This window comes from Podarcis melisellensis, assembly GCF_964234715.1.
Source record: "Podarcis melisellensis genome assembly, chromosome: 5".
Classification (NCBI taxonomy): Eukaryota; Metazoa; Chordata; class Lepidosauria; order Squamata; family Lacertidae; genus Podarcis; species Podarcis melisellensis.
The window spans coordinates 29,787,387-29,815,085 of record NC_138537.1 but is presented as its reverse complement, the minus strand read 5'-3'; the positions used below and the strand labels follow the sequence as shown (position 1 = coordinate 29,815,085).

General features: G+C 43.0%; 1 protein-coding gene across 13 annotated transcripts in view; it reads right to left on the bottom strand.

The window, feature by feature from the left end:
• Nucleotides 1-27,699, bottom strand: part of DOCK10 (dedicator of cytokinesis 10) — a 200,589-nt gene that overhangs the window by 64,834 nt on the left and 108,056 nt on the right. For all 13 annotated transcript variants that reach the window (XM_081910272.1, XM_081910278.1, XM_081910279.1 and 10 more), the window contains 11 exons: nt 25,806-25,888; nt 20,428-20,500; nt 20,030-20,152; nt 19,506-19,640; nt 13,067-13,250; nt 11,171-11,256; nt 9,563-9,646; nt 8,605-8,760; nt 4,417-4,635; nt 4,033-4,155; nt 3,377-3,459 (listed from right to left, as the gene is read on the bottom strand). In XM_081910272.1, the coding sequence (XP_081766398.1) occupies nt 3,377-3,459; nt 4,033-4,155; nt 4,417-4,635; nt 8,605-8,760; nt 9,563-9,646; nt 11,171-11,256; nt 13,067-13,250; nt 19,506-19,640; nt 20,030-20,152; nt 20,428-20,500; nt 25,806-25,888 (1,349 nt within the window). The remainder of the gene's footprint in view (nt 1-3,376; nt 3,460-4,032; nt 4,156-4,416; nt 4,636-8,604; nt 8,761-9,562; nt 9,647-11,170; nt 11,257-13,066; nt 13,251-19,505; nt 19,641-20,029; nt 20,153-20,427; nt 20,501-25,805; nt 25,889-27,699) is intronic.

Here is a 27,699-nt window from a genome sequence, read left to right as displayed (position 1 = left end):
CACTTTTTGGCCACCTTGGAATAAACCTCACAGAACAGAGTGAGACTGATTTCTGAAGTTGCAGCCACAGGGCTGCATAACAAACAAACAAACAAACAATTATATAGTTATACCCCGCCCATCTGGCTGGGTTTCCCCAGCCACTCTGGGCGGCTCCCAACAGAATATTAAAAACACAATAAAACATCAAAAACTTCTCTAAACAGGGCTGCCTTCATATGTCTTCTAAAAGTCAGATACAGTGGTACCTCAGGTTACATACGCTTCAGGTTACATATGCTTCAGGTTACACATACTTCAGGTTACAGACTCCGCTAACCCAGAAATAGTACCTCGGGTTAAGAACTTTGCTTCAGGATGAGAACAGAAATCATGCTCCGGCGGCACGGCAGCAGCAGGAGGCCCCATTAGCTAAAGCGGTGCTTCAGGTTAAGAAGAGTTTCAGGTTAAGAACGGACCTCCGGAACGAATTAAGTACTTAACCCGAGGTACCACTGTAGTTGTGTTATTTCCTTGACATCTGATGGGAGGGCGTTCCACAGGGCGGGCGCCAATACTGAGAAGACCCTCTGCCTGCTTCCCTGTAACCTCACTTCTCGCACTGAGGGAACCACCAGAAGGCCAGCGGCATTGGACTTCAGTGTCCGAGCTGAACAATGGTGGTGGAGACGCTCCTTCAGATATACTGGACCAAGGCCATTTAGGGCTTTAAAGGTCAGAACCAACACTTTGAATCATGTATAGAAATTCTGTACCATTGCCATGACATGACAGAAAGTGTTGGGAATCAGGATGTTTTTCTAGGATGCAGCTTTAAAGAAGGGCTGAGCAAGCTTAAGAGCTCCAGGATCTACTTTGTATTTACTACAGTCCCAAGGTAAGTATAAAATAGTGGCTCAGGGAGGGTGTAGACAGAAGCTGAAGGGGCTGTCAATGACTGAATCAATGCTGAGGGGGACACCTGCTGTTTGTTGCCTGGGAAGACTGAGCTCACATGAAAGTCTACTCCCCATTTCACCTTAAGTTTTCTCACTTCAGCAGCCTTATTTGGGGGTACAGTGGAGTTGGGAGACTTTGGGTTCTTGCTGTTGTTAGGCAACCGTAGGCACATGCATACAAATAAAATGTCGTCTTTTGAACTCTATGCGCAACATCTCTCCCTCCCTATTCCTTTCCTGACAGCTCTCTGTTCCCCCTTGGGATGAGGGATCATTATCCTTGATCTTCCCACCCTCCACATTTTGTCTTATCTTTTTGATATCTCTTCTGTAGAAGATGTAGTTGTCCCCATCTTGAAAAACAGCATGCTTTTTTTATTAAAAAGAACAAGGTAAGCCAATGTGAAAATTATTCTCTAGAAAGAAAACATGGGCTGAGGATAAGATGATAAGAGTGACTTTCCACTGATGCTCCCAGGAAGGGTCTACTTTTCTGAATATGCATAAAGTTTATGATATAATTGTGACAGTCGGCTTTTATGTCTTTTTCTTCTATTTCTTCTTTTCTCCCTTGCCTTTTTCTCTCTTCCTTTTTATTTCTTATTTTGGTTCTCCTTTACCCCCCCCCCCAGACTAGTTTGGCTTTTATTGTATTTTATGTTGAAATTTTTTCAATTTTTAAAAATCTTTTTCTTTATTTTTTTTTTTAAAGAGTGAGTTTGCACCCAGAGAACTGATAAGTTTAGGTATACAGGTTCAGATTCTCCACCACTGGATATTGGGGAAGCAGTTGGTTAGGTAGATATAGAATCAGACATAAAGGATACTTCTAATATTACAAGTCACTGAGATATTCTACATATTGGATTCTAAAATGGTCTGGTAATATTCGGTGCTCCAGATGTTGTTCAGTTCCCACTCCTATCAGCCCTAGCCATCATGCCCAGTAGCCGTGGGATGATGAGAGCTGTCATTCACTAACATTTCCCCCCACCTTTTTTGAAAATAATAGAATAATAGAATGGAAGGAAGGCTATATGGAAAATATTTTGTGGGAAATGAGGTCTCCAAGTACAAATCCTATTTGCAAACTCTGGCAGCTGTGGTAGAAATATGAGAAAGGGAGACTGACTTCTCACATTGTAATTCTAATGTGTGCTGCAATTATTGTCTCTTGGGAAAGTGTACAGGGCAACAACCCAAATTCCAGGACACAGAAACTTCTGTTGTGACAAAGGGCAGTTTTAGTGGCCAGCTTGAGATACTGTCAGATTAGGAGTGACTCAAGAGTAAAGATTACATTATGACTGTATGTGCCTGCTTTAAATTATAATAGCACAAAGTAAAATATAAAAATCCACATTAAATGGGAATAGTACTATAGCCAGAAATTAAAGAAATGGAAATCACATTCACAGTCCAAGATTTCTGCTTTTCATCATAGCCGAGCCACATTTTGCACAGCATGTTGTATGTGTCTAGTGGAAATATCTATTTATAGCCTTGTGCAATTACTAGGGCAAATTCCACTTTGTGAGCCTAAAACGTGGATAAATCTACGAACTCCAGAAACTTTACTTTGGTTATGTGAAGGGACTATTGATCCACAATTACCAGCCGTGCTAAAGTTATCCTGTGCTTTAATTTAAATGCTGCTTTTGCAGTCTGTGAGCTACCTGTATATGGATTGGTACCTTGTCTGTCCAGTAACATATAAGAGCAGGAATTAAATGGGATGAGTGTGAGATGCAGTTACTTGTCAAGTCAATGCCACTCACTGGACCACTCTATTTCAAACTAACGTGCAATTTAAAATAGTGAAATGAAATTCCGTCCAGCCTTGAAAAGCACAGAAAGGTGAAACAGGAAGTGGGAGAGAGAATCATGTCCCCAACTTCCTTTTTCTGCTCTGTGTAGTTTTTAAAGTTCAGATCAGCAGCTGAACAGAAAGTGGAGTGACCAAGAGGGTAGGAGGGAAAGGGGAACAGACCAGAAGACTGAGGAAGGAAAAGCAGAATCGCCAGAACAGAGAAAGGGGTATGTCACAGGAGTCCGGAATAGAGAGAGAGAGAGAGAGAGAGAGAGAGAGAGAGAGAGAGAGAGAGAGAGAGAGAATGGTATTTAGAGGGTGAAGGAAGACACACATCCACATATACATATACTGGTCCAGTGAAATGGATCCTCCCTACCCCAAACCACCAATGAGTCACCCATTGAGTTTCACGGCTGAGTGGGGATTTGAACTCTGCTCTCTGCTCTCCTAGTCCAACCCTCTAACCACTACCCTACACTGGCTCTCTTCATTTGCTTGCCCTGGAGAACTATACCAATTCATAGTCCTCTATATAGTGCTGTTGTTGTGCCTTGTCAGTTCCTTTCGCAGCCTCTGTTGGTATGATCAATCACTGAAAATGACATTTAGAAAGGCAGCTACGTACCGTACAGACCAGGCAAAGGGCATCCGATATTTCCCCAACTTGCTGCAAAATTGCTTGTTGGATTTTAACACTCTCTGGGCCCACTAGGGAAAAGAAACCACAAATTAATAATTCCTATAAAGAAACTATCTGAAATCCCATAAACATACTGTAAATGTTACCCTGCTGGATGGAAAGAGTGACAGGAAAGCTGCACATTTCAAGCACTTGTTGATTCTTCCAACCAATGGTCTGCCATAAAATTGGAGGAAGCTCATTTGTCCATCGGGCCTGACCCATTTGCCAGTGCAGGACAATACAGAGCAAGAGCATCTTCAAGAATTGGCTGTCTATCCCTCTGCTTGAAGGCCTCCCGAGAAGGGCAGCCTGCCACCGCTCTATGTAACTGGTACCATTATGTTGGTTTCATCAATGGACCTAGCTGAGTTATGGGAGGGGAGGGATTTGTAACCATCAGTACCATAGCCCAGCAGGTTCAATTACTTAGCTATCAGATACTCAGACAATGAGAAACAAGCAGAAGCAGATTGTTCATACAACTGAAAATCCATCGTGGTCCTATGGATTGCTAAAGCAAGTTCTGAGGAGGCTTCTCAGTACAATGTTCAACTTGACCCCTGGGTTGCGAAAGGCATTCCATCTTTCGATCACATTACCTTGTTAGAGTCTGGATTCCTTATATAAGGTTCTGCACTGGTGGCAATATTTCCCATGAGCACCTTTTCAATCTTTGCCACCAAAACTATTTCGGAATGAGGGTTACTTATGGAGAAAACAGCCTGCGGAGACAAGAGGCGAAATTCACTAAGACAGAAGAAGTCCCAATATGTGAGAGAAATGTTTAAATAACTAAAGGCTCCCATGAGCCAAGCCCAGCACTTGGCTGCAAGGGCAGGGACTATTATACTACTGAGCCTAGCAAGTCACACTGAGAGCCTTTTCAGCTAAAGAACAGAAAAAAGTTATAAATAAATAACTATAATTTTCTGCTTTAAGGAGTCAGAAGCAAATGCCTATGGAACTAGTGAAGTTTTAGTTACCTGTTTTGGGTACTTCAGCCATTCTTCTGGAAACCCCTTGACCTGTGGTTCCTCGTCTTTGGTGCCAGCAGACTCAATAGTACCATTTTCCAATGAGGGTGAAGGACCTGACATCATCTGTCTAACCAGAGTATGGTTTAGATCCACGTGAAAATCCGCAGAGAGCTTCCTGCTGTCCCGTATATCAAAAAGAGCCACACTGACAAAGAAAGGCTCAATCTGGAGGCAAAGAGCAGGAACGAAAAGTGAAAAATCAGAATAATAGCAGGCTAAAGCTGCAAGGTTGACAGGCATTGTAACTCAGATCAAGTGGCATAAGGCATGGGACTGAGAAGCAGCAAGAAGTGACTTCAACTCTCACCATGAAGGAGAATTGGCCCCATTCATCTCTGAGGAAGGGCCATAGCTTAGTGACAGAACTTCTGCTTTGCATGTAGAAGGTCTCAGGTTTAATCCCTGGCATTGCCAGGCAGAGACAGAGCAAGCCAATTGGGCTCCTGACACATGTGCCTTGCACCCAGGGCCGGGGCCAGCCGCCCATGGGACGGGTCTAGACGGGGCGGGATGCTCCGCGGGGCCTCAAAAGAGTCTGCCTGCTTCCTTCCACTCAGTTGCCCTACAGCTGATGGGGAGGTGGCGGGTGGACCGTTTGGGGCAGGTTGGAGCTTGCGGGCGCCCAAGCCACCACGTCACTCCCAAGAGCGGGTCAGCATTTTGTCACCCCCCTCAGTGGTGACACCTGGGGTGCCCCACTCCTACCGCACCCCCTTCCTCTGCCCCTGTTGCCAGGTAGGCCAGGGAATGCTCCCTGTCTGAAACCCTGGAAAGCCACTGCCAGTCTCATCATACTGAACTAGACGATTGGAAACAGTATTAGGAAGTTTCCTGTGTTGAATTCAGGCAACTTCTTTCCAGAGGAGTCTATATAGGTTTGAAGCCCTACACTGCAATTATATACATGTTTATATGGATCATTGTATTCAGTGTAGGGCTGCCATGCATCCGGAATTTCCTGGCATAGTCTGAATTCGTCTGTCAAAATTGCCATCAGGGCGCAATTTTTGGAAAGTGGCTGAAAGGTCTGAAAAAAACTGGGCGTATAGCAGCCCATATAGGAAGTGTTGATTTTTTGGCGATTACCTAACAAATAGGTAAAAAAAAAAACCTTCCTTTTTTGGGGGGGGGAGGGATACTTTGCAAAAAAACCTCAACAACTTTTGTGTCTGGATTTTCACTTTGTGAAATATGGCAACCCTAACTCTATGGGACTTACTTTTGAGTAGGCATGGGCAGAATTGCATTGCTAATCAGCTTAACAAGCAACATTTTTGCTAATTAATGCACCGGGGTAAGTTTTAATTGGGAAGGCCAAGTTGTATTTTGTTTGAGACTACATCGGGTCTGTAACTGATAAAAGTAACTAAAAAGAAAATCCTTATTATGATGTTTTCCTCTAAGTTTTTAAAGAGTTGGAGCCAGTAAATGAAATCTGGTTTACATTTGAACTAGGAATCCTTGTTTCAAGCTAACACTGGTCAGTTTTAACAAGGCAACTTCAAACAAAAAAATTTGAAGCTGGCATATTGAAGGAACCAGACTCTGAAACCTGAGTTCCTGGCTTGAATGTAATGCTAAGCTCAGATTTTTTAAAACTGGAAAGAAACCTGGTCCTCCTGGTCACAGAGGATGGGGAGAGGAGTGTGCAAGCCCACATTTCATTCATGCTCAGTGAAGTTCATCCACATAGCACTAAACCATGGTTTAGTGTTATGTGCGACCCAAGCAAATGTGTGCATTTTCCTTTTAAATTACTTTGGCTGTTGTTTGTTCGATGATATGCTTTCAGCTAGGTTTATAAAATGTGTTTCTATCAATTTCTGCAATTTCTATCGACCTGTCCCAACCCATTGACTAAGACTCCATATGATAGTTGCTTGCTCTCCACTTTTTGGAAATCCTGCATTAGCAAATAAATAAAATAAAAGCAATTATGTACTCGCCCCATTCTCACTACAGCTATGATTTGCCAGCATTTTCATCCTGCCAAAAAAGTATTGACGGGCACGTGCAAAATAAACACTGCTGATGTCATCTGCTAATGAAAGAAATCAATATCTTCTCCAAAAACCACAGAAATTGCATTGTCAGAATCTACTGACACAGGCCCTTCAACCTGCCCTCTGTAACATAGACAGTGGCAAAAATCTGATGCTCCTGAACTGGTATTTTGTAATTTATTCCAAGGCAGCTTTTATTTAGTTTCTAATTTCAACAGATACATTATATTTTGGACTTCTGAAACAGTTATTTTTTATTTTGTCATTTTGATGTAAAAATTAGAAACAGTTTTCTGGAGAAATGTTAAACTGGATCCAGTATAAGCTGGTCATGTTTAAGTTCCATTGAAAGTTGTAGCAAACTTGTCCCATTGTTTTCAATAAGAGTAAAGCATGACTAGCTTAGCCTGGGTCTAACCCATGGGCTGCAATTCTGCATTCTATTCCATGTGCAGTGAGATGAGTTCTATTTCAGCTTATAGACTGCTCCAAGGTCCCTCATCAGACAGCAGACACTGATCTTTGCTCCCAAGGCCCCATGCCCCAAATTACATTACATAAAAGTGAATAGGTAAAGACACACAAACTCATTTATTTGTATAAGGTTTGATCTAAAGCCTGATGCAGCCAGCTTTTGTACTGATTAAGGTCAGGTAGTTGCAAGCCCCTATTAAGATGGATATTAAAATGAAAAAGAGGCTTAGCATCATATTTTTATTTATTTATCTTAAATCTAGAAGGAAACTGTGTTTCCAAAATATGTGTACATTCAGTGTTGTTTATATAAATTGATTTATATAACAGCACCACTCTTTATACATAAATAACAGCAAAATAAAAATGCAGAATAAAACCGGCTGTTTTTACCAATCCCCATGAAAAGCAACAGGCTTCAGAAGGGATTTGAATCACTCTCTTGAGGAAACAAAGCAGTGGCTTCATTCACACGCAACACTGGCCATAAATCATGGCTACAGAAACTGCACCCGTGCAACACAGTTCAATATCTCTGCTTTACTGCTCCTTTCTTAGAGTGGGGAAATAAACCACATAGCATATCTGGCTTAGTATTATGTGGGAACCAGGGCTCATGGGTTGTTTCTCCCCAACAGGGCCAGCAAAAGACACTACACAGCCTGAGACTGGCACAGCTATCCTTTTCTGCCTCCCTACCACTTCCTCTTTCCTCTCTCATTGCCGCCACCATCTCCTCCCTCCTCTCTCGCTCCTGCTCCATATTCCTCTTCTGGCCTGATCAGCCACAGGTGCTTCTACCTTCACTCTGAGGAAAGAGCAGGGGGGGGGGAGCCAGTGTGGTGTAGTGGTTAAGAGCGGTAGTCTTGTAATCTGGGGAACCGGGTTCGCATCTCCGCTCCTCCACATGTAGCTGCTGGGTTACCTTGGGCTAGTCACACTTTTTTGAAGTCTCTCAGCCCCACTCACCTCACAGAGTGTTTGTTGTGGGGGAGGAAGGGAAAGGAGAATGTTAGCCGCTTTGAGACTCCTTAAAGGGAGTGAAAGGCGGGATATCAAATCCAAACTCTTCTTCTTCTTCTTCTCCCCCAGAGCAAGGCATTGTGGGTAAGGTCACCAAGAGATTGCCTGGCACTTTAAAGTACAGCTCAAAAATGCATTCACAAATTTCTTTTGTTCTTTGTTCTGCAGATTTGTTCTTCGCTTTCAGCTCATGGTTTGTTTATTCATTTATATTTATTTATTGCATTTATATCGCACCTTTTCTCCAAGAAGCTCAAGGTGGTGAACACGGTTCTGCCACTCCTCATTTCATCCCCACAAGAACCCTGTGAGGTGGGTTATGCGGAGAGTCAGTGATTGGCCCAACATTCCAAGTGAGCTTCCTGGCTAAGTGGGGATTTGAACCCTGGTCTCCCAGGTACCAGCCTGACCCTCTAACCATTAGCACTTGTTTGCATGTGATGCTAAGCCATCAATTCCACTGTTTGTTTTTTCCAGTCCAGGAAGGGCAGAGCAAAGTGCAGACTGCTTGAACTGTATGTACCAGCATGCAGCTCATGGAAAGGCCAATGTCCCTATGCTTTACTGGCCAATATTGCGCCTGACCATGGCCAGTGTCTTGATATAAGCCCCCCTACCTCTGCTTAAGACTTACATTGGTGACTGGGTCACTTTCATTATCAGAAACACAAGCCTGAAGATTCAGATTAAGGGATTTGCATGTTATCATGATTCGCTTGGCATCCTTTTCCTGGAAAGGCTTGAGCAATGAATCTGCTGCTGGAAATTCCTTTCTTTGAGGATTCAAGGCCTGGAATAAAGACACTGGGATAATTAGCTGATTGAAGTCAGTATACAGAATTTATAGGAAAAACAGACTTTTCTGGGAAATAGTTGTAAGATCAGAGATCCAGTGACAGACAGCATAAAATCCATTTCTTTACAAGCTACTTTTTGAAGAAAGACAGTATGTGGGACACTCCTGATAGTTCCAATGCCCTCATAATTGTGATGGATGGTGGCCCAGGAGGGAGTTTTCTCTGTGGCAGCCCTTAAATTGTGATTGATTGAGTTTACTTCTATGCCATTTTCCCACAATGAGCTGTGCCCAAAGCAGTTTACAGCAAACATTCAAAACACTGAAATACAGAGCATTAGAAATACGTGCAACTATACAAAATACAGAGCAGCGTCAGTAAACTGTGGAACTCCCTCCACACAGAGCTGCATTTAGCATTTTCTTTACACAGCTTCCATTGTATGTTGATTATAAGCCTCTTTATTCTGACCCTGGACATAAGGTATTTTTTTTTTGTAGAACCCACCCTTTCCACTTTGTTTAATTTATACTCTGCAGCTTTTGCTTAGCATTGTTTTAACTTGTCCTTATAATTGTATAGAAACTGTTCTACTTGTTTTCAATTGTATGCGTGTATTACTGTAATCTGCCCTTGGACCTTACAATGAACAGCAAGAAATCATATAAATCAAAGCAATAATAAATAATAAAGGCAAAACAGTGAGAATGGCACAGCTGTCTCCCCAGTGGACATGCTGGTCACTTCTAGCTTTCTCTCACCTAACAATATAAAGCAACAAAGAATAATACTTACAGCAATATCAGGATCTAGGGAGAATAGATTCAACCTATCCATATTTCGAGATGCTCTGACAGTTTCTTCTGTTTCTGTGAGGTACTGCAACAACAACAACAACAACAACATCTTCTTATTCTACAGGTAAACATCATATTCACTCAAATTGCTTCATGTCAGGGGTTCAAATTTGACCCACAAAGCTATTTTCCCCCTTCCCTGCAACACACACACAAACACGTATTCAAATTTATAATTTGTGTCTCTTTTTGTTTCTGGTATTTCTCCCTCTTTTTGAATGTTAGCCTGCAAAGCAAACCCAGGTGGGAAATCTACATTTAATCTGGGGCAGAATCTCCAAAACATTCAAGAATATCACATTGGTGTAATTCAGATAATCCTGTCTTATTTTGAGTAATTCATTTAACCTAATTATCGACTATGTTTAATTTCATCCAATAGTGTTGTTTGTAATTAAAATACATACTTATTTCCAGTGCTGTAGCAAATTATTTCAGATGCACCGGTACCACATTATAAATTATAATTATAAATTTGCCAACAGCAAAGTAACAAACACCAAGCTAAAAATCCATAAACAGTAAGTGGCAAGGCAACTCTTCAAAATCTGACACTATGTATGCAAATTGTTGTAAGAGAGTCAAATTTACATTCACGTGCTCTGATTTGGAAAAACCTCAAGCTGTTCGGATAAATATTTTCCAAACCAGTTTTTTTGGGTTTTTTTGCTTTAATTGTAAACTCACTTTAATCATGAAGCCGAAATGATTTCAGTTTTGTTTCCTGCCATCTACAAGACTCCTTGTTGTTAACAATGAAAAAAATATCATGAAGCACCAGTATTAATGTGGCAGCATGTACTGTGAAGTAAATTTAACAGGTGCATTCTGCTATGCCTCATATTTCTCCCAGTACTATTTAAAAACTTTACAACTGAGGTTAACCACATAAATGGCTCCATAGCAGCTAAGATGCCTTTAGAATGGCTTGTGGACAAAGTCATCTGTCACAATGTCTCCAGCAAGTCAAATCTACACCCATTTTGCACCCGGTACTATGCTAAAATGATACATCTTTAGATGGCAGCTGTTACCAGCAAAACCTATTCCCTCCTATCAAAAAAGGTTAGATTTGGAGGAGCAATTTTACTAAATGGTTGAATTTACTTCAACAAGGCCTAGTGATGGAGACCAACTTGGATGCTTTGAAAGGGGATTAGACAGATTTACAGTCAAGATGGCTAGTTTCTACCTCCACTGTCACAGCCAGCATATCTCTGAATACCAGCTGGGAATCACAAGTAAGGAGAATGTTGTTGCACTCAGGTCCTGCTATTGGGGTTCCCAGAGGCATCTGGTTGGCCACTGTGAGAAAAGGATGCTGGACTAAATGGCACTTTGGCCTGATGCAGCAGGACTTTTCTTATGTGCTTATCCTGATGAGGAGAGTTGAATGGTCCTAGGCTGGTTTGCAATGCTGGAACTGCATGGTGCATCTTGCCACTAGAGCAGGACACTTTGGACCACATATATGAATGCTTAGCTTTGGCATATGCAACAAACAGAAGTTATTATTATTATTATTTTAACAACGGTAGTCTCTTACTTTTGAAAAATCTGGATGCAGGCTGTTCTCTGCAGAATCAGTTTCCTCTTGCGGACAATCATAGTTCATCGACATGTCTTCCAAATCTTAAAAAACGAAAAGCACAACTGAAGATTCAGAATCAGAAAAATCTTTATTTGCATCAGCCACTAGCCACAGCAATAAAATAAAATGTACTGAAGATAGAGGTAAAAACCTAACTATAGAAAATACATTTTGGGGTTTTTACATCAACAATCAAATAATAGCTCTTATTCTAATTGCCTCTGCTAAAAACCTCACAGTTTTTGCTGTCACCGGATCATCTTGATCTGCTAAAAGAAAGGACACAGTAGCAATGGTTGAGCGACCCAGCATGGGCAATAATAGAGGGGTAATAACCTCCTCAATTCTTTATAAAGTGTGCAAGCCAGAAGCACATGAGCCACTGACTCAATACTGCCATCTCCACAGGGACATAACCATTTTTCCAGCGGAATATTTTGAAACCGACCCTCAAGTACAGCCGAAGGCAGTTTATTCAATCTTGTGAAAGTGAAAGTGCGTCTGTATTTTGGAATTGTTAAATTTTGCAAACAGAGTGCCAGCGTGTCAAAATGACTAAGTGGAAAATAATCATATCATGGACAAAATTTCCTTATTGTGGCCAGATTATTCTGTTGCTCGATATCATATAGGAGCTGCCTAATTAACAACTGAAGATTAATTTCTCCCAAATTCTTTAATAATGAAATCTATGATATGATACAGGAGCTCTGCATATGCAGGGGCTCTCCTGCTTCCTTTCATAAGTTGCCGTCTGCACATCAAATGGCAGGGTAGGGGGAAAGAGCAGGAAAACTCTGCCAAACAGCTCTATGTGCCTATCAGTAACATACTTTTACTAGCGCTACAACTTCTAGCTACACAACATAATTTCCCCTTCCTCTCCATTCCCCATGCACCTCCTATATCTGCCCCAGATTTACTTCTAGTCTTCCAGAGCAGTTTTAGGAGGGTGTGCAGAGAGAGGAGAGGAAGTTCTGTTGTGCAGCCAGAAGTCCTTGAGCCAGCAGAATTACGTTGTTAGATACTGCCCAATGTCTATCTCAGTGGCGTAGCGTGGGGGGTGCAGGGGGGCCCGGCCGCACCAGGTGCAACATCTGGGGGGGGGGGACTCGCACTCGCAGCTCTCTGCCCCTACCTGGCTCCACAGGTTAGGGGATGCAAATTACTTGCCTTGCTCCGGGTGCTGACAACCCACGCTACGCCACTGGTCTATCTAGAAAGAAAACCACTAGAGAAACATTTTTAATAATCTTTTCATCAATACCAATTAGCCAAGGACTGCCACTCTCATCACAAAACCTCTTTAGCAATGGAACATCTCTGTGGCTGTCAAGTAACTATCTTCTCCAGCATGTGTCAAAGAAAAGTTGCGATTCTCTTGTGGAATTATGACTCACATGTAGAGCCCACCACAGGATATGCCCTGTGGTTGAAGGGAGGCTTAATAAGAGCATAGGCTCTTCCACTGCATCTCTTTTGATGTAAATGTATTTTGAATCATAGGGCAGGTCTCACTATATAAGGTCTCCTAAACCTTTAACAGTGTGATTGGTTTGTGACTTCCTGCCCCAATACATAAATTAGATGGAAACGAAGTGATAGAAATACATTTGCTAATACCCTGTATGTGCTGGTTTATAGCATGTTGTTCTGAAGGACACTACAGGGAGCAGTACACCTAGAAAAACTTTTAAAACAACCAACACTATGCAGTTAACAACAGGGATTCTGAACAAATAATGCTTCAACAGATCTATGCAAAAGGCGGGGCGGAAACAAAGCTTTACTTTTACCATTGCTTTAAAAAAATGCAATGCACCCAAAATTATTAAAAGCATTCCCTGTTACCAAATTTCAGATCTGTGATGTCTGTGCTCTTCCTCTCTTGAATGGACCCTTCTGGATTTATCTGCAGGATCTTGTTGAGAGTGAAAATCCATTCATCCATATCTTGCTCATTTTCAGCTGCCAGCACAAAGTATGTCAAGTCATTCATTTTCAGCTCAAAGGCATGTTTTCGAAGCCTGTTATTCTATTGGATCAAGATATTTATAAGAAGCAGGAAGGAAGCAATGGGAAAAAAGCATTAAACTATAATGACAAATCCTATATTGAACAAATAGAACAAGAAGTAGCATCTGTAAGTTGCTGATACAAATGTTCTCCTTAGGCGGGTAATTGGGAATCAATAGTGGTAGAAGCAATTGAAGGTTTCTGTACCTCCTATACCTCAAACAAGAGAAAAAGCATAGGAAAATGCCTTATTCTGAGTCAGACCAATCACCCATCATAGGTCAGTGTTGTTTACACCGACTGGCAGCAGTTCTCCTAGGGATTTAAATTGAGACCTACAAAAGAGATGCTCTACCACGGAGCTACAGCCTTGCTAAGTCTTAGGTATTTAAAGTTTCAGTCTATTTCCATCAGGACTATCCCTGAACAGATGCTTTGCAATTTGATCCAATAATGTCTCCCAGTTCCACTCAGTTCATTTGGGCTTACTATCAAGTAACTGTATGTGGGACCACAAACCTAGTTGCTTATAATAGTAAGGTTGAAAGTTGTCCACAGCTGATAATGCTCAGAAAGTTTGCACAAGGCAGTTGTATACCAATATTTTTTATGGTGCTCTAATACTCTCTAAAAGGGATGCAGGTGGCGCTGTGGGTTAAACCATAGAGCCTAGGGCTTGCTGATCAGAAGGTTGGCGGTTTGAATCCCCGCAACGGGGTGAGCTCCCATTGCTCGGTCCCTGCTCCTGCCAACCTAGCAGTTCAAAAGCACATCAAAGTGCAAGTAGATAAATAGGTACTGCTCTGGCGGGAAGGTAAACGGCATTTCTGTGCACTGCTCTGGTTTGCCAGACTTAGTCATGCTGGTCACATGACCCGGAAGCTGTATGCCGGCTCCCTCGGCCAATAAAGCGAGATGAACGCCGCAACCCCAGAGTTGGTCATGACTGGACCTAATGGCCAGGGGTCCCTTTACCTTTTATAATTCTATGCTGGCCTCTACATAGTATCTATGCTTTTTGGGCCACCAGACTGATGGACCTTGCTACTTGGTTGTATAAAACTAGATTAGTCACTCTGTAATAACTGCCAGATCTTTCAGGTCATTGCTTGAAATGGCTATTGATTAGCACATTAAAGCAGACGTAGCCAACACGGTGCCCTTCAGATGTTTCGGACTACAACTCCCATCAGCTACAGCTTTCATGGCCAATGGTTGAGGCTGATGGAAATTGTTGTCCACAACATCTGGAGAGCACTGCATTGGCTATCCTTGCTTTAAAGAGGAGACTGGATTGATATTCAATAATTGCAGACAGGCTAAACTGTATTCAGAAAAGTGCTGGGAACAACACCCCCACATCCCACGCAAGCATTTTCTCAAAATGCAAAGTAATGTTCAGAACAGAAAATAACATTAATAGAAAAAAGAGACAGTGCATTCCAATGGAAGCCAAGCAAAATAAATGGGTTGAAATGCATTGAAATATAAAAGCCAGCTAGTGTTTTACATGGCTACTGGTACTGCATGGCCTTTGATCTCTGTCTGCTGACTTAATTGAATTCCTTATAAACGACTTCTTTATAGCATTCCATAACATGCAAATACTTTCTCTCCCAAGAAACACATACAAAGGGAGAGCCCTCTCTTTTAATCTGCACTCAAATTATTCTTTCCTTGCATCTCATTCAATTCTTAAAGAACAAGAAAGCATCCTGGAAGATGTGACTTTCTTGGAAGATTAAAAATCTGCCAAGGATTTAACTATAGACTGAATCCTCTGTTTATTAAGAAGATGCAAATGAACTGCCTTCATGAAAGCAAGGAACAAATGTCATTTAATTTGAATGTTTTCTATACTGGGCACTTCACCTTTTCTGCAAAGTCATTCAAATTAGATGACAAAACGTTATCAAGTTTCTTTTTTTTTATAGCAAAAATCATTTTCACATGCTGAGTACTTAAACATACCAGACAACAGGAATTCAATATGTATTTATAAGATGTGCTTCAAAGTTTTGGCAAGCCTACAAGGTTCTGTGCAAAAGCTTCTTTTTCATATCTACAGCCAAATATTTCCTTCTGTGGCAAAGCTAATATAATGTGTGTGTCCCCCCCCCTTTGATTCTTTACTGCTCCTACTACTGGATAAATTGGCTTTAGACTTTAGTATCTCCCACATTTAACTTAAAGTTCAACATTATGGTCTACATAAAGAATGTCACAAACACCACATCATATAGGTTGAGATAGATATTCCAGGCTCAGCCCAGATTATGTCTAATGTCTACTGGAACTATCCATCTCTTAAAAGATCACAGAGTGGCTTGAGAAGTAATTCACATTTAGAGTTTATTTAGGTTTTAACTTTCCAACAGCTATTTTATGTTACACAGACCCAGGCCTATGTATTAATCCACATATAACACCCCCCCCAAATCACATATGCCAGAGAAAGTAGAAGATCAAAACAACTATGAATACAGTACTTCTAATGGACTGGATATATTGAGTTTCCATGATGTGAAATACTTTATTTCACACCAAACAGCTGAACAGCCAAGAGCAAACATAGAGAATTAGAAAGTTGGGAGGCTGCACTACAACATGTGGTGCCTGCAAGTTTTCACCAATAGGAAAAATAGCACCAGGAGGGCAGTTTAAGTCTGAGAAAGTGGTATGGAGAAATACTTTCTGTCCCAGGATTGCTATCCCAATCTGATCTGAATCCCACCCTCATCACTGGCTATGTGACACAATTAACTAATTGTCCCTAGCCTCCAGTCAAGGTTCAACAGACAATACACATGTACTTAACTAAAGTAAAAGTTGTTGAATATCTGGGCACAGATCTCCAGGTATCTTATCTAATTTGCCCCTCAGACTTCTACTTTCTTCTCCTCTGATTGTTGAGAAGAACAACAAACGTTCTGATTGTTGGTTTCCAGAACAACAAACGTTCTAAATGTTCTGATTTAGAGGTTGCAAATGGCAGGTCTGTTCGTTCACACTTCTTGTCCAACAATACTTTGTTCTCTGGATCAACTCATTTTTATCTCTGATAATACCACCTGATAAGAGACAGGGGAAACAAATAATCTTTTCCAAAGCTTGGAATTAACATTTCCAGATGTTCCATGTATGTGACATATGGATCTAGACTAGCCATGCTGGATAGGGTTGATGTGAGCTGGAGTCCAACCATGTATGGAAGGATACAGGTTCCCCATTCCTGGTTAACTTACCAAACAAAAGCTAGTCAGGATTCAACAAGATAAAGCGAACTTTGAATATCTATGTTACCATAATTGTATTTCAAAAGGGGGGGTGGACTTCTGCAACATTAACTAAAATATAAGAATGCTGAGATATTTCTGTATGTGGAAAAAATGGGATTTTGTTCCTAGGTGAGGGATAGGGGTAGGGGATATGTGGCTCTCTAGATGTTGTTAAACTACAACTCCCACAGTCCATGGCAATTAGTCATGCTGGCAGGGGCTGATGGGAGATGGAGTTCAACAACATCCAGAGAGGGCTGCAGGTTCCCTATCTCTACCTTAAAATAATGTGCTTCAGTTTGCTCCTTTTGAATAAATGGGATAAGTAATGTAATGTGTTACTTAAAGGCACTGTAGAAAAACAACTATGACTAACATTCAACATGCTAGGCTACCAGCCTTCTCTAACAAGTTCCATCTTTTTTAGCAAATAGATTCATGTAACTCTCTTGGTTTTGAATTGATGAAATTACAAAGAGCAGGTAGGATAAAACATTTGTATTATACGGTAGAAGAAACACGCTCTGTATTTTGCATGGTTGAAATATATGAATGGATGCTACAACTAAGTTAGACGTTGCTCTGTGTTGGAGGCACTGTGGTCAGTCAGAGAGTATTTGTATCTCCTTTTTGAGGCATACTTCCTCTGTTCAGCAAAGACGATAAATATAGTACAGCTGTAAAACTTGAGTATTCGCCAGGAAGTCTGGTTGAGCAACCACAGCTACACAGCAAAGTGCCTTAAGAAAACCTCAAGAACCCAAAGAAAACATATTTGTAGCAACCAAAGCAGTCATAAGGATAAGTGCTATGAATCAGGACCCTAAAAGTTAGGCCATTCTTTCAAGAGGAAGAGGGATCTTTCATGGCTCACGTGGAACTCCATGTGTGAATCAGTATTATCTCAAACGTCCGAGAACTACTAGATCAGGATGATTCACTCTCTTGCTTCCAAGTTGGCAAGCGCATGACACCACCAGAAAACATCTGGTGCAATTTAAGTTAGCTCTACTTTGTCCATTCAACAAAATGTAGCAAAAAAGTTCGTCATTAAATGTATTGGCATCTCTTCTTCTTCTTCTTCTTCTTCTTCTTCTTCTTCTTCTTCTTCTTCTTCTTCTTCTTCTTCTTCTTCTTCTTCTTTTAAAGCAATTAATGATTTGGGTCACTCAATCATCCGATTTGATAACTATATTAAGGAGATGTTCTGTGAATGATATCCGGTGTGAGTCACACTTGGAATATGACTTAGGTAATTTAATTCTATTGATTTTGAGGGCTCTACTCTGAGTATGACTTATGGAGCAATCTAAATGCCTGAGCAGTAGTGGTAAAGCCTAACAGAGTGGTGCAGCTGCCACCACGTCCACAGCCCTGCCACTCATGCTGGTTGGGGGAGGCTGGCACAGCAAAGAGGCCCAGTTCAGGTCCAATGCTTTCAGGGGATGGTGGTAAGACTGGCTCAGGGTTCAGCGGATATATGGCCATCCCAGTTCTGCCTCCTCTTTGTCTCCCAAAATGCCTCATTTCAGGGATTTTCATTGGCCAATGCCAACAGTAGTTTCATGTGTCAGCCTGGTAGACTGGGAATTTGGACTGAAATCTTAGTCAACACATACAGTCTCTCTCTATGTATACAGCCATACCTCAGATTAAACGTGCTTCAGGTTGAGCGTTTTCAAGTTACGCTCCGTGGCGACCCGGAATTAACGCAGTGTGTTACTTCCGGGTTTCACCGCTCGCACATGCGCAGATGCTCAAAATGACATCATGCGCATGCGCAGACGCGCAGTCACGTCTTACGTTCTACTCAGGATGTGAACAGGGCTCCGGAATGGATCCCGTTCACATCCAGAGGTACCACTGTATAGTTATTGTACATGCATACAAATTTACACAGTAGTTTCATGATTACCTGTATTTTAACCTGCATGTATTAGCCTATATACCAATAACAAACTCATCTGCTAGGCACTGATCCATATACAGTATAATCAAAATGGTGTCATTCATGCTCAAGACATGTGCGTGATCAACAGGTTTGCAAGGGGCCTCAATATTTATATCTTACTTTTTTACTGAATGATCCTCAGGTCAATTACAATGGGTTATCATAATATGCACTCAAAAAAGTAGTGGCAATATGTGGTCGTGTGTAGCCACAGAGCCACTATCCTGGCATTGACCTCAATGCTATTTACCTGGATAGGACTAAGGTGGGACCACAATGAAATCAGAGCTACCATACTACAGCCCTGTCAATGTAAGCAGTGGAGAGGCCAGCATTGGAAGAGTGGCCCTGTGGCTTTGTACCACTACTGTACACAAAGCCACACCACCCAGCACCCTTTGAGCAATGAATGGGGTCACAGAATGCTTCCTTTCAGCTCTGCAGTCTAAGTCAACTGACAGTAGAAGCCAAGTGGCAGGAAGGAGGAAGCAAAGTCTAGCCCCACCCAGCTGTTGCTTTGCTGGCTGATGCATAGGCTCAGCTTTATCTCCCCTGGTGCTATTTTGCAGGTATGCAAAAGGACAAAAAAACTTTAGGGGGTGGGGGTAACTTATCAGTGGAAGGGAAAAGCCCAAAGAGCCCAGTGAAGACTGAGGATGCTTAGTGGTCACAGAGCACTAAGTGTCTGCTTTAGTGCAAGAAATGGAAAACTGGAGGGATATTTTGGAAAAGTGCATGGTTGAATGGAAACCTGAACAGGAGCACTTCACAGTGCAACATTCTGTTGCAGGTCACTCTTGCCTTTCAGTTAGACTGAAAGAAGGGTGTCACGGAAGCTGCGAGCAGATGATGCAACCATCTCCTCTGCACAATGGTTTTATATTGTTTTAATGCTGCTTTTATTGGAGCAATTGCTGATTTTCACAATGTGCTTAAACAGCCTCAGAAGGATGGTTTAAGTGGGACATACATTATGGAAACACGCACACATATTCCGGTACATTTGTACATAGCTTATATTTGAAAACCCAGCAAAATGGCTTACCTGCACAACCCCCGTACAGGAATCCAAAAAGATGCAGCCTTTGGGTTCCTTTGATATCTTTTCATCTTTGTAGAAGTTCATTATGTATGAGTTGTCTGACAACTGTGTCAGCTGGAAGTAGCGCTTTTTGAATGACTAGGTGAAAACAAACAAACCAAGATTGGATGTACTGCAAATTGTTTCTGAAAGGTGTTTTATTCAGAGATTTTTTTTTAAGTGTAGCACTACTGATAAACATTTCAAGTATACATTTTCAGTAGACAATGGCAACATCCACTTTGCTATCACTTATAGTGCAATTTATGCATTTCTACTCAGAAGTAAGCCCTGCTGAATTCAATGAGGGCTCACTCCAAGGTAATGTGAGAATAGCATTGTAGCCCAAATGCACTTTCATTTATTCTATTTTGAGACAAATAACTAAATGAAAACGGAAAGCAGAAATGCAATGATCGTGGGAGACAGAGAAGGGAGAGGATGGATAGATAATCACCAAAACAATGAAGATGTAGTATTTTCCTTACCCGAACCATAATGCTGTTGTTTACTGTGCTGTTAAAATTCCCTTTATAAAGCCAGCCTGATTTGAAAACTCCTGTATTTCCTCCTCCTCCACCTCCTTTTGAAGATGAGTGGGATGTTGTATCCTGTGCAAAAGACATGGTTAATATTCCTTTGACTTGTTGATTTCCCTCCCCCCCTTTTTTTTGCAAGTTGAAAACATCGAGCCATACTATGTGATTGAATACCTTCTTTCTATTAAACAAAACAATTTCCACTTCCTTTTTAAGTATATATTTTTCTTTTTTGAGCAAGCAATGACCAACAAAGTTTGTTTCTATTAAGTTTCCATGAAAATAAGGAAAACACCAAGATACTCAGCACTAAGGAGGAAAATGCAGGTGAGGGCGGGTATGCTTACTTCGTCCTTGTCAACATCTTCATGATCAATTTCAAAGGAATGTGAAGGGAGTTTATCCGGTCTGCATTCATACCTAAGGAAAAGCAAATGGATTAATTTTCATCTTCATGAAATATTATGGAGTATTCCCTTTAAAAGAGGGGGAGGGGCTGCTAATGCAGTCAGTCAGACCTCTTATTTCTCCATCGTTTAAAAATATAGTGGTAAGAAGTGGATGGGTAAGGCATTGAGGAGCTTGGGAGCATTGGGTTGGCTCTGCCATTGCTCCTACATACAGTAGCAGAGCAAGCCGATTGGGCGCCTGGGGCAGCACACAAGCCCTGCGCCCAGGGGTGGGGCCAGCTGGGGCAGGACACTCCATGGGGCCTCCGAGGAGTCTACCTGCCTCCTCCCACTCAGCCGCCCTACAGCTGAGGGGCAGGCGGCCGGCTGACTCTTTGGGGCAACGCGGAGCCTACAGGCACCCAAGCCACCATGTCACTCCCAGGAGAGACGCGTGGCTCGGATCCACTGCAGGCCCCATGGTGAGTGCCCACCACACACCCTTTCCTCCGCCCCTGCCTACATGGTGCCAAGCTCCCCATTGTCTTGCCCTTCCCCTACTTGATGACCAGCAGGATATACATCATTGGGAAGGCAGGAGAGCAGTGCAGCCCCACTAATGCCAACCTGCCAACTGCTACTGCTTGATTGTGGTCTCCTGGTACTGAAAGGGTGATTCCATGAGTATTCTAAAAGTGTCTAATAAACACTGGGACTTGTCCATGCTTAACTCCCTTATAAAAGCTACTATTGTATTTTATTTAAAACAAAGTAAAACAAGTTCAATAAAATCAACAAGAATATAACATTCACATTAACTGGAGATGTATTTTTTTAATATAACCAGAAAAGGCTTGGACAAGCATGTATTGTAAATTTTAAACAAGTGCCAAAAGCACATCCCAGTTAGCACCTGTCTCATTTCAGAAGAGAGACAACTCCCCAAACTGGGCACCACCTCAGGCAAGGCCCTGCTTCCCAGTTGCCACAAGATGAACTTCAACAGACCATGGCACAATCAGGGCCTGCCTTAACTAAAGATCTTATTGAACAGACAGGGCTATCTACTTGTTTATTTAATGAGTTGCTTCCCAGGAAACTTCCCAAAGTGATTAGCAATAAAAAAACATGAAAACTAAAAACAATTTCAGATCCCACATAGCGACACAGTGGGGTAAGAGTCTCCATTTAAAGGCTTGTTAGAAAAAGAAGGGCTTTGAAAGGTGCTGAGATGTGTCTATCATGTAGGTCCTAGGAGGGAGTTCCAATGGTGCCCCCACACTGAAGACCCAATTCCTATATCACATTGAATCTCTTGATATATATATAATCTCTTGATGAGAGTATATCTATCAGCAGCTTTCTCCTGCAGAACACACCAATCAGCTGGGTAAATAACAGGTGACACAATATTTTAGATATCTCAGTCCCAAGTTGCATAGGGCTTTGTATTCCTGTACCAACAACTTAGCTAACTAGTAGGCTGTGTATATGGTCTATATCAAAGAATAGTGTATATTTTTGCTTTTCAACAACAGCCTACATCAGTGGTGCCCAAACTTTTTTCAAAGAGGGCCAGATTTGATGAAGTGGAGGGCCTTGAGGGCTGACCAAAGGACCAACCAAAGTTCTTGACCTTTTTTAGGATTGAAGTTGCTGGGGATTTGTTAGAATTTTACCCCAAAGGAATAAACAACTGCCACAGGGGTTAAACCAACTGGTGGGTCGGATTAGGCCCCTGAAACGGACTTTGGACATGCCTGGCCTACATCTTCTTAAAGAAGAAATCAGATGCTCATGAAAAATCTATACTAGCTGCTAAATACACAGGATGAGGGATATTACACATTGTAAATGCTTCCCTGTCATCTTACTTCACAATTTAAGGACAAAAAGACTGTCCCAAAGTCAGCTTTTTTTGTCTCCAGATGATTATATGCCCACTTGTGCAGATTTTTTTTATCCCCCCCCCAATAGTTTCCTGCTATTGAAAAAAATTGCTTTTGAGTGCAGTTGACTCCTTCACCAATCTACCGTATTTTTCGCTCTATAGGACGCACTTTTTCCCCTCCAAAAATGAAGGGGAAATGTGTGTGCGTCCTATGGAGCGAATGCAGGCTCCCTGGCTTCAGCGATAGCAAGGCAAAGCCTCCGAAGCCTGCGCTACAGAGGCTTCCCGTTGCTTCCGCTGAAGCCAGGAGAGTCTGCTCTTTGAGGCTGGCGGTGGGGAAAGCAGCGCTTCCCCCATCGCCAGCCCCAGAGGATGGGGGGCAGCAGGAAGGCGCGCGACGCCTTCCCGCTACTCTCCAACCCGGCTTTGAGGCTGGCGGGGGGGAAAGCAGCGCTTCCCCCATCGCCAGCCCCAGAGGATGGGGGGGCAGCAGGAAGGCGCGCGACGCCTTCCCGCTACTCTCCAACCCGGCTTTGAGGCTGGCGGGGGGGAAAGCAGCGCTTCCCCCATCGCCAGCCCCAGAGGATGGGGGGCAGCAGGAAGGCGCGCGACGCCTTCCCGCTACTCTCCAACCCGGCTTTGAGGCTGGCGGGGGGGGAAGCAGCGCTTCCCCCATCACCAGCCCCAGAGGATGGGGGGCAGCAGGAAGGCGCGCGACGCCTTCCCGCTACTCTCCAACAATCCTGTGGACTTTGGCGGGAGATGGGGGAATTCCCCCACCTCCCGCAAAAGCAGGCAAAAGCCGTGTGCTCTTTAAAGAGGCTCCGTGGCTTCTGCAGGCTTTTCTAGGAGGTGGGGGAATTCCCCCACCTCCTAGAAAAGCCCGCAGGAGCCGCGCACCCTTTAAAGAGCGCACGGCTCTTGGGGGCTTTTCCCCAAGGAGGGAGAAGGGACTGACTGGCCGAGTCAGTCCCTTCTCCCTCCTGCGGGCTTTTGCGGGAGATGGGGGAATTCCCCCACCTCCTGCAAAAGCAGGCAAAAGCCGTGTGCTCTTTAAAGAGGCTCCGTGGCTTCTGCAGGCTTTTCTAGGAGGTGGGGGAATTCCCCCACCTCCTAGAAAAGCCCGCAGGAGCCGCGCACCCTTTAAAGAGCGCACGGCTCTTGGGGGCTTTTCCCCAAGGACGGAGAAGGGACTGACTGGCCGAGTCAGTCCCTTCTCCCTCCTGCGGGCTTTTGCGGGAGATGGGGGAATTCCCCCACCTCCCGCAAAAGCAGGCAAAAGCCGTGCGCTCTTTAAAGGAGCTGCACGGCTTTGCTGGCTTTTCCAGGAGGTGGGGGAATTCCCCCACCTCGCAGAAAAGCCTGCAAGAGCCGCGCAGCCTTTAAAGAGCGCGCAGCTCTTTGCGGCTTTTGCCCAAGGAGGGAGAAGGGACTCACTGGCCGTTTCAGTCCCTTCTCCCTCCTGGTCGAAAAGCCCGCAGGAGTCAAGCGGGGCTCCTGTGGGCTTTTGCGGGAGGTGGGGGAATTCCGCCACCTCCCGCAAAAGCAGGGAGAAGGTGTTGGAGTAGCGCACAGGCTGCGTGCAACCTGTCCACTGCTCCCAGAGCTGCGGGGGGGGGGAAATCATATTTTTTCCTTGATTTCCCCCCCTGAAAACTAGGTGCGTCCTATGGTCCGGTGCGTCCAATCGTGCGAAAAATACGGTATGTGCTCTGTGAGTGTCCAAAACAGCCAGTTAACACAACATGCCTTGAGGGAAGGAAACAATTGAATCTTCCCAGTGCAGGGCTTCAAGGTTTCAGTCATGCTGGCAGCGTAGTATCACTGCCTGGTTCTAATTCATGTGGTTCTCAGTACAAAATCCAAAGGCAAGGTTCTGATTAGTATTGAAAAATAAAAGCTCTATGAGCTATTTGGTGAAAAATAGCTTGCTGGGAGGAAGGCACTTTTAAAAAAGAAAGAAAGCGGATTTAAAACAAATGATCTTCTCACCAAACTTCTAAGATTTTACAATCTAATACAAGTCAGGATGGGATGAGACACAAGGTGTCCAATGAAAGGCCAACCCATTTTACTCCCAAGCTGTTATTAAGATGGAAGGGACAGGAGAGATGTAGAAGGGCAGCTGAGAAAGAGAGGCCTCAAAGTGCTGGGCCTTCTGAATCTGCCGTGCAGCTCTATGGGCTGTCCTTGTCATCAGTGGGCCAGATCAAATGGTGCCCCTGTCATACAGGGTTGACAAGTACATAAAGCCATGAGTGAGTTCTTTACTTAGATCTACTCCCAAGGTGTTTTAAGAGGACAGGAAGAAGTGCCCGCTTCTAATAGTTCACATTTCCTTTCCCCCTTTCAGCTAACTAGATTTTTGCATGCAAACATCCTTATGGGCTTAAGCTAGCTTAATGTGCTCAGGAATGATTTGGGTTTTTTTTGTTTTTTGTTTGTTTTTGGTACGATCACAGGGGAAAATCCAGTTGGTTACCCTCTGCTGTCCAAAGGCATCAATAAGCAGAATGGGGAGGAAGGCAATTTTCAGGGGTTCCTCCTCCTCCTTTCCAGCCCCCTAAATCTGCCCCAAAGAGGCCCAGACCCTTCATAGCTGATTTGTGGGGGCAGGGGCATGCAGAGATGGGGAGGAATGATTGAAAATTGTCTGAAATGTATGTCCTGTTTTAAATATTGTGTAATATTGCTTTTAATATTAATGTTGTGTTTTGATTGTTGTAATTCACCCTGGAACCTTAGGGTTAACATCATCATCATCATCAACAACAACAACAAGATATTAGTCCCTGAGTTTCATGTGTAATCTAGGGTGGAATTCAATTTAGTGTTGCACTAACATGAACATTCCATCAGCACAAGCATTCCAGCTTGTCAGGCAAAACTATTCCCCTCCTCCTTCCCACCATGCTGTTATGTAGTTTCTGCTGACGTCCCCCCGCAAGCTTCTCAGGGTGGCGGAAATTTGAAAAGCGCCCTTCCTGCTGATCTTAACACCCAAGAGCGATTAGCTTAGATGCCCAAACTGCTCTTACAACTTGAAAGGGTTAAGAACCACATTATGTTTCCAGATAAATATCAATTTCTGGGAGTATGACTTGCCCAAAGACACCTGAGTTGAAGACACTTTAAGTCAAGGACACCACACCCAGGCTCTATGCTTACATTCTTACTCACAACAGCACACCAATTTTGAGATCCAGTTCAGAGTCCATCAAGCGCTGCTGTTGCCCAACATGCATTCCAGTGGAGATTAATTACGTGATTTGAATTCATTATGACTGAACTAAATGGCAGCCATAGCAGAGAATGTTGTGTATACAGTGTCCTAAGATAACCTACCAGAAGCTAGGGGCAGTTCCATAGCATAAACCTAGACACTGACATATAATTATTAAAAATAACATTAAAGCACCAGGAAAAAATATAGAGAGTCTCTTACCTTGGTAATTGTCTAAAATCTCCTGAGTACTGCTCATATCTGTAGTTTACAATGTGCCATTGGGAACTGTAATATTTACAAGCCTAAAAAAAATAAAAATGAGAAAGGAACAGTTACATCAAGTGGATTTAGTGGTGGTGGGGATTGATAATTCATATACAGAAAAAAATGCAGATCACCTTTGTGGATGCACTCCCACATGTGCAAAAAGTTATGTATGTCCAAGAAATATACCTAGTACATACACTAGTCCTGCATCCCAAATATACCACCAAATGCTTGGTGCTATTATCACTGTTGCACCAATAAGCTGTTGGAGGGAGACCACTTCCAGGCACTGATATTTGCCATTCCCACACACTCCCAACAGCTGGTTTATTCTCTTGGAGACAACAGCTGTAGGTAAGAAAACCCTTGTGCACAGGATCTCCAAGATCTGTGCCTCGGAGAAGAAACATTCAGTCCTTGTAATCCTCCATGATTAAGTCACACAATGAAATCAGCAGGGCTGAAGTGTGAGTAAATGGGTGAAGAGAAGTTTGTTGGAAAGTACGCAACAGGCCTTTTAGGGTCTTTTCCTCCTGAAAAGCAGCCCTTTCCTTCAATATTGTATGGAGACTGCTGGTTATTCCCCCAAATGTAATTTCACTACCCTTGCAAGCTCACCAGTCCTAAGCTTTTCCATTCTTCCTCCTCCCTGTTTTTTCCTAATATTCCTTATGGTGCATGCAATCCCTGTTCCAGTGGAATCTGTGGCAAGACTCCAATCAAGTTAATGATTGCAGCCTCTGTGCAATTAATTATATCTCAACTGTCTTTTTATTTTTTCTTAAGCAGAACTACTTCTTTTTCCTCCACACAACTCATATTTTCCAAACCATGATTTAGCTTTGTTGCTCATCTTGGACTCATTCGTTAGCACAGTGAGCTATCTTTCAATATGTGTGTGATTCTCTCTCTGTGTGTACCCATAGTTCATCACATATCCCTCAAGGAGGATCCCTCACTGTCAAGAGGAATGGAACATTAAACATGTAAACTGTGTTGACAGCAGCAGACAGTTTTGTCTTCACACTAAAAAACACTTCCCAGTATATTATTCTAATATTATGACAAATTTGCTAAGGAATAAAAATTTCACAGGAACTTCATCAAGAAGTAAACAAAGAGAATGGACTTGATTAAATCCTGTCTTGAGAATTAGGGTTAAAGCTTTGTGGCAGGATTTAATAATTGTACAGTGCCTTAAGAGCACTACAACATTGTTTAATCAAATTGCAAGTGTGCCTAGTAGCAAGCTGATTTATGCACTGCTGTGTCAGCTGAGCTGCCTTGGCTCTTTGTCCTGTGCTTGTGCCACAACATAGCTGTGGAAATAATTTTTAGATGAGAACTAGGAAATAAAAAATAAAAAGGACCACACATGCTGTTCTTCAAATTAAATCTGTGATTTTACTCTGATTCAAATGCCCAGAGCAGGAGTCCTAGAAACATCGAGTTTATTTGATTACCAGTCCTACCACAGGTACAGAATGACCTTGAGTTAGGTTGCAAGCCAATGCTTATCTCAATGGAGCAATGAGGCCATCTCTTCAACATCAGCCCTGCTGTGCAGACCAGCATTTTGCTAGAGCAATGGAGGAAGCAGTGGCAGAGCTTCATGCTCCGGCACCAGGGAGTGGAGAGCAGACGGGGGCAAGGGTGGCGTGCGTCCTGGGGATGTGGCACGCTGCCTGTGGGGGCGAGGCACCCAGCACGGGCGGCAGGGGCGCAGCTGCAATGGCACCCTGCTGGGATTGCACTGTCAGGGGCGATGTGCTCCCCCACACTCCTCTTCCTCCGCCAGTGTGTGGAAGGCGTGCAGACAAATTGCTGCACTAGCCTAGAATCTGGG